At 38.1% G+C, this 7337-nt stretch overlaps 1 protein-coding gene across 1 annotated transcript; it reads right to left on the bottom strand.

The window, feature by feature from the left end:
- Positions 1–3202: 3202 nt before the first annotated feature.
- Positions 3203–6584, bottom strand: LOC107823189 (uncharacterized protein At4g15545). The gene is made up of 9 exons (XM_016649784.2): positions 6041–6584; positions 5870–5938; positions 5435–5488; positions 5012–5075; positions 4807–4878; positions 4462–4716; positions 4173–4218; positions 4005–4083; positions 3203–3895 (listed from the first exon to the last, which is right to left on the bottom strand). Exons 1-9 carry the CDS (start codon positions 6323–6325, stop codon positions 3803–3805), a joined length of 1017 nt encoding a protein of 338 aa, XP_016505270.1. The 5' UTR covers positions 6326–6584; the 3' UTR covers positions 3203–3802.
- Positions 6585–7337: the final 753 nt, after the last annotated feature.

Below are 7337 nucleotides of genomic sequence, written 5' to 3'. Positions count from 1 at the left end.
TTCCTTTTTGAGTAGTGCGAAGAAACGATGACACTTTTCTGATGACCAGGAAATAAACCTGCTCAAAGTTACCAATCTCCCATAAGCCTTTGTACTTCCTTCACGTGTGATAGTTGGTCTGGGATGTCTTCTATGGCCTTGATCTTATCGGGGTTTACCTCAATTCCCCTTTGCGATACTAAAAATCCCAGAAACTTACCAGAGCTGACCCCGAACGCGCATTACTCAGGATTAAGTTTCATATTATGCTTCCTTAGGATGTCGAAAGTTTCTTGCAGATGTTTAAGATGATCAGCTATATTTAAATACTTAACGAGCATATCGTCTATATAAACTTCCATATTTTTTCCTATTTGTTTTTCAAACATCCTATTCACGAGCCGTTGATAAGTGGCTCTAGGATGAGCCTTGATGAAAGAGTCCGCGAGCATTTCAAAGGAGTCTATAGAATGCTTGGGTAACATCGAATACCACATCAAGGATCCCCTTATGAGGGTTTGTCCAAATTTCTTTAGCAATACAGATTCAATTTCGTGAGGAGCTAAATCATTTCCCTTCACCGCCATTGTGTAAGTGGTAATATGCTCCTGGGAGTCTGAAGTTCTGTCATACTTTGGCACTTCATGCATTTTGAACCGCTTTGGGATTAACTCTAGTTTCGCACTTGGTTTATATGGCAATTGAGTATACATTTTTGAGTCCGGACTTTTCAGCACTGGTGGCGCGCCCGGGATGTGGTCCATGCGGGTGTTCACTTCCATCATAAATCGTAAAAGTTCATTCTTGAAAGGATCATTCTCGTTATTGAGGCCGTATTCGCTCCCTCCTGCCCCATCGAAGCCATCTTCACCCCTAGGAATGTTATTTTCGACCCTCTGCGTTGTTTGATTTCCGGGGCCCCAGGGAGGAATCGGATCTCGTCAGTTTGCATTATTCGTAGCCCCCGACAGCGCCTGCTTCAACTCCTTCATAACCTTATCATGTCGCATGAGGTGGCCTAGAATGATAACTTATTGCTCTTGCACCGCGTCAACGACATGTTCCTCGTCAGCATCATCGGGATTTGTCTCCCGAACATGCCGAGGATATTGCCTGTCATGCACCGGTGTGGCGCCATTACCCTCATTGTAGGTGTCACTGATTGAGTCCTCGAAATGAGGCTGATCCCCTCGAATCTCGGGGTTGTGCGTATTGTTAACAGTGTTATCTGTCATTTCTTATGATTTTTTCTAAGACAAAATAATCAAAATACGTTAGTAAAAAAGGCAAGGATCAATTTAATTGCACGGGTGTCTAGGCCACACGGTGGGCGCCAGACTGTTTACCCGTAAAATAATACAGTTAAATTTATACATGGTTTCTAGACAAGTGAATTAATTTGATTGTGAAATAATAGAACAATCGAAGAATTATGCAATACTTAGCCTTATGATTTAGACGAAATAGCAGAAGCAACAGTTCCGAGAACAGAATTTCCTGGCACAATAACAACGAAATCAAAAAGCAAGAAGATAAAGATTGTATCAAGCTTTGTATAAAATGTAGCGTAAGTTTGCCAGAAAATTCGTGTCCTTTATAATGATAACTGAGCTCACTATTTATAGCTATGTCTAGGGAAGGAGGTCTTAGGATCGTCCCCTTTTTAATGTCAATTATGAGAGTCATTGATGAAAATGTAACGGTGAACATAAATGCCAAATTCTCTGTAACGGGTAATCACTCTTAATGCCACGGAATATTCTTTATTAAATGTTGTCGGGCGAAGGGCATTTATCACTTCTTTATGAGTGTTATTCTTTCCGGTGATAAGCGAAACATTTGCCTTCGGTCTTTGGTCATCCCCGTCTTGGGTTCCACGTATCCCTTTTTTGAACGGCCACGTGTCATAGCGTATTTTACCATATACAGAAAGGACCGCTCTCCAAAAGGTATATAGTCTAACCTGATGCAAGCATGGCTGATTCTGAATTAGGATAATTAAGTATATCTCTTTTTGCTAACTCTGCACATGAACACTCCTAAAACGAAGTGGATCCCAAATTTTAAGTTACTAGATGTGGATTACCAGCGTAAGGAAACAATTGTCATAATGTAAGAGTGTAATACTCAATAGTTAAAGGTGGAAACAACAACACGTGTATGTAATTTTAGAAAAGAATCAAAATGGATATAAGAATCTGTTCCGAATACCAAAAATTAGCAAAAGAGAAAACAAAATAATACGGCAAGAGAGGAAAAATATTATCTTTCATTACCAGGCTATTTGCCGCAAAAGACATGCAGGAAAAAATTCCGATACCGAAAGTGAAAAGCGCCAAGTATCAGGTGCTAGGATTTCAGGGCTTGCTATCCTTTGGAAAAGAAGACACTCTCAAGAACAAGTTGGAAGTTGGGACCAGTACTTATGCTCCAAATTGCCTAGCCATATATATGCTTTGTAAGTAAATCCATTCTGATGTAAACATTTTACTATTCATTAATCATGTATACATGTACTACAAACAAGTGCCATTCGATCAAGCACAAGGATTTGATCCTTTTTGATTTGACTCTTTGACTAGTTCTTGTTCCTTCTAGCCTTTCTCTTTACAGCTACTATTTCGTCAGTTTTGATCTCGTAGAAAAATTCACTGCTTGTTGATGGAATACATGTTTTTATTCGTTTCTTTTTTTGAACAAGAAAAAGAAGAAATCTTGTTAAATGACAGTATAAGATAGCTGCAGATTTTGGGTCACTTTTTCTGCTTTAATAAAGTTTAATCCATTGATTTAACAGCGATCCTAAAACAGTGCCACCTTTCTTTTGGTGGAGACGATCAACAAATATCGTACAGCAGTATTCTTGTTTAACAGAGCACTAGCTTTTGTTTTCCCTAGCTAAGCAATCTTGAGAATCTGAGATCCTTTGGTTCGTCGATTTGTCCAAACTTTGATGTACATGTATCCAATTCTTTGCACGCTATTATCAAGGCATGCCTATCTTGTCAAAAGTAAGGATCAACTGCTTTACCAGTCCACATGCAAATGCTACCTTTTTCATTCAACACCAATAAAATCCAGATAGTAATGACAAAGTAGATCTGATACAAGTTGTATCCCAGCCAGGAATACTCAATTCCCAGGACATATGAACTTAAAAACTATTTAGATTCACTAGCTCTTGCGCTTGGGATTGTATTACTATATTCATTCCGAAGAACAAGCGGAGAAAAAACAAATTTGAGAAATACCAATGTACGATACAAGGTTCAGAGATATGACCATACATTCCTGCCATTCAATTACATACTTACAAACAGACAGTGTTGAATTAAATTCTTAGGGGTCGTTTGGTATGAGGTATAAGGTGGGATAAGATGTAGGATGACTTAATCCAGGATATCCCATCTTATCCCACCTTATCCCATCAAATGTGGTATAATTCCGGGATAATTTAGTCCGCGTACCAAACGATCCCTTAGAGTAGATACAACGACAACATCAGAGTTTTGACTGCTAGTTCTGGATGCTAAAAATCAATAGTACCTTTCAATTTACATATTATTGACCGCATGACTCATAGTCTAGCATAATCTACAACAATCCGAATTCTTTGCACTACCAGAAGGTTTAAAGCTCGAAAGATTTCTCAGTTGATGATTGACAATCTGTACCTAAAGTTGGAGCACAGCTCCACGAGTTCCACATGCCCATCGGTCAACTTTAGACACACGCAAAACAACAGCCACTAAGCTAAGACTCTGTTAAATGTTTGAGCTACCATAATATGGGAAATCATATATACCCCAGATTTTCCGTACTTTTAACGAACACCGCGGTTAAGCATCCCTTGGAATGATAGATAGAGATCTTTGTTATCTGTCCCAAAAATCTCTTCTGCTTTTTTCAAAGTTTCCTGGATTATTATAATGGACAAAAAGGAAAAGCAGAAAAGCATTTAGATATTGAACAGAACTACAAGGTAATACAGGATATTCTACCATAACTAAGATTATATTATTCACCTCGCGAGATTGCTTTTGAGCATTTAATTCCTTTATGTTAGCTAGAAATGCACTGAACTGCTCATAAGACAGACGACTCCTGAATCAACAATATGCAGATCATCAGGTGAAAGATCTTTTACTCGAAAAAGTCAAACAGAACAAAAGTTAAAAACGAAAAATAGATACCTGGCTTGACGGAAAAACTCCTTCCCATCAACTCGAGGAGTTTGAGCTGACAATTCACACATGCACTAATCAGTACCATTCGAATGAATATGATATTAGCTAAATAAAAAGACAGCCGAATATGTTGTCATATGTGTGTAGAATCATTCTTAAATGTAAGTGAACTTGTGAATGTAATAAAAACATTGGTTGCAACACACGTTTGCATCTCATGCAAAGAAAAGTTCCCTTGTATGTGTGACGACAGAAGTGCATAGCTGATGCAGTAACATTAGCAGAGCTCACGAACCTGGTTTTGCGCGTGCTCTTGGAGGAGAGTTAGCTGCTGAGGACTGTTGACTCGAAGGATAGAATGATGACACTGAACCTCGGCCTTGAAATTGAGGGTTTGTTGGAGTGCTGCTGCCAGATGTCCTCTGAGGAGATACAGCAGCAGAAAATCTTCTGGGGGATACACTAGCAGAAGTTGTTTTTGGTGTGTCAGTTGGAGTAAGCCGTGGTGTTATGTAAGGGATGGAAAATCTTTGCACAGCTTGCTTTGAGGCTGGATACAAAAAGAAAAATATGAATAGAAATTAAACAACTTTTGCTACATTCTAAAATTATCTTGTAAAAAACACATAGAGTCAATTACCATCATCGTAACTGCCTCTGCCATCCATTGACCCACTGAAAGAATGATGCATTGTGTAGCCATTCACCTCCTCTGCAAATAAAATTATCAAGATCAAATTCAAAACATCAGGTCTCCGAGCTTGAAGAAGCAACTCAGATAATATCTTGAACATGAAAAGCAAACAAAATCAAGGACAGATTAATAAAGGCAATGTTAAAGTTACCTATTACAGGATATGACCTGTGAACAGATTGATCGTAAGTGCCAATATCAACAGTTTCAGCTTGCTGCCAAGATAGAAAAAGGATCGCCATAGTCAATAAAGAAGAGAGGATAATTCTTAAAGGGAAACATGTGTTCTAGAAAGGAAACGATTGTGCCTCAAGTTTTTGTACAGTCCTACATGTCAATTGGAAATCACACTCATTCCTATTTAGGAATTTTAAAGATTATACCCATAATAATTTTTGTAGGATTCCTACTTTTTGGTTTACTTCTAGTATACGAGCGTTATTGTGCCCAAACATTTTAAAATTTTATTTACCTTATAAAAAAAGGTTATACCCAAAATTTCTTATTGCAAATTCTTGTTACCCTCTCAATAATATAAAGAAATGCCCAAAACTAGAAGATTATGTAATCTTACAGATGAGTCATCATCACTCAAAGACTGCACCAATTGCCTTTTAAAGGTCTCCAACTGTTGAAAGAAAGAAAAGTAAGTTTATGCAGCTGCAATGGAAATAACAGATAAATAGTGCCCAAGAATTTCCACATTCATTATTCAATCTTTACAGGGAAGATAGGAAGACTACCGCAATACCAGGAGCAAAGCAAAAAACATATAAAGCAGAAAAGCAATTACAAAGCAGAAATTAGAGAGCAAACATGCTCCAATTAAGAGTATTATGTATGACTTATTAGGGAAACACTTATCACAGTCGCTTGGAGTAGTTAGCAAGTATAATATAACAATTTTAGCTGAAATCAAGTAAAAGGATTCTTCTAAAGCATAATAGAGATAAACAAAAAGCATAAGATAACACTTGAAGAATTCAATAAGAAACAAAAGAAATATAACCTTTGCTAAGTCGCGAGCAAGCTTCTTTGCAGTCAAAGCCAGAGAATCCCTCTCTTTGGAAAGTTTCACCTTTTGTTATTCCAGAAAAGTAAAACAAAAAATATTAATTCCGGTTAAATAGAAATGAAAAGCAAAAGCTAGGGGAATAAAAGAATAGATTTTGTTTAATACATTATCTTGGAGAGTGATGTTCAATCGCAATTCGGCGGCGTGAGAGGCCTGCTCGAGCTGAGAGACCTTGTCTTCGAGGTCGAGGATCACGCGATCCTTGTCGTGAAGCTTTTGACGGAGCCTACCCATATCAGACTCCAGATTCGTAACACGAGAAGCGATTGCCATAGAGGTGATCTTCCGGGCTACATCCAATTGGTCATACGGGTCTGTCGGAATGACCGAAAGTATTTCATCGGGGAGGTGAAAGTCCGGCCCGCCATTCCGGCTGCTACTCTCCGACATATTCCGAATTCCAACCCCTAAATTTCGGAAATTGAAGAGAAATCCTCTCCAAGGGTTTGGAATGGAGGAAATATTCGTCAGCTATGCACACGACGTTTATGTTCTCTCTTTTACTTTTGTTTTCATTTTGCTTCTAAAAGGGACCTGAGTTTGAAATTTTATTGGATTTCCCTCCGAAGGTTTGGGGGTCCTTTTCTTTTTGTGTCCAGGCCCCAGACCAGACTGGAGCTGAAAGACCTTTTCAGATCTATGCCTTTTTTCTCATACTAAACTATTTTTAAGTTTTAAACAGATAAAAAAGTTACTATCACATAAAATGAAATAGAGAGACCAATAACAACTCGTGTAGCTCTGGCCTAAATTCCCGAACACATAATTTTTTCTTTTTCTTTCTGAAATAGAGTGCTCGTGAACTAGGAAAAAAAAAGAATTTTTGGGGGTGTATACGGGTAGAACCGAGCTCGACGCTTGATCGAGCATCTGAAACAATAGGTCAAAACTCGGCACATACGTGAGAGATCGAAATTATAGATGTAACCAAGCTCGATATCGAGGATCGAAGTTCGGATAAGATCATCAGATTTGCCCTCGAGTTTATCGAGGGCACGACCGACCCTACTTCTAACGGCCTCGAAGAAAAGCTTTGCCAACTCATCCGACAAGGATCCGTGATTCTCGCCATTAACCTATCATTATGGCAGAAATTACGGGATTAGGTCAAAAAGGGAGTCAATGATCTGCATAATTTTTTATAAAATAATGTCTTAAAGGCTTCATCTCCCTAGATATATAAAGGGAATTGAGTTATTCATGAGGTACATTGTAACATACTTAAAAGCACAAGATACTATTTTTTCAAGCTTTGTTCATATTATTCTGGCTTTAATAAGATCACATCTAAATTTGAAGAAAGTTAACCTTGCGAGTCTTAAGTTGTTCAATCTACATGGTTTGCATTTATTTTTTTACTTATTCTTCCATACTAAATCTGATTTTCCGCTTTGTATCAAAT

The sequence above is a fragment of the Nicotiana tabacum genome, chromosome 9 (assembly GCF_000715075.1).
Source record: "Nicotiana tabacum cultivar K326 chromosome 9, ASM71507v2, whole genome shotgun sequence".
Lineage (NCBI taxonomy): Eukaryota > Viridiplantae > Streptophyta > Magnoliopsida > Solanales > Solanaceae > Nicotiana > Nicotiana tabacum.
The sequence above is the reverse complement of the archived record's forward strand: the minus strand, read 5'-3'. Positions and strand labels throughout refer to the sequence as shown.

What these genes read in the sequence shown, in the direction of transcription:
- LOC107823189 (XM_016649784.2), bottom strand. Translation starts at nt 6,325, where the DNA reads ATGTCGGAGAGTAGCAGCCGGAATGGCGGGCCGGACTTTCACCTCCCC. An exon ending in AAGAGCACGCGCAAAACCAG is followed by an intron (nt 4,219 to 4,461) that starts GTTCGTGAGCTC and finishes GTGAATTGTCAG; the next exon opens with CTCAAACTCCTCGAGTTGAT. An exon ending in GAGTTTTTCCGTCAAGCCAG is followed by an intron (nt 4,084 to 4,172) that starts GTATCTATTTTT and finishes TTGTTGATTCAG; the next exon opens with GAGTCGTCTGTCTTATGAGC.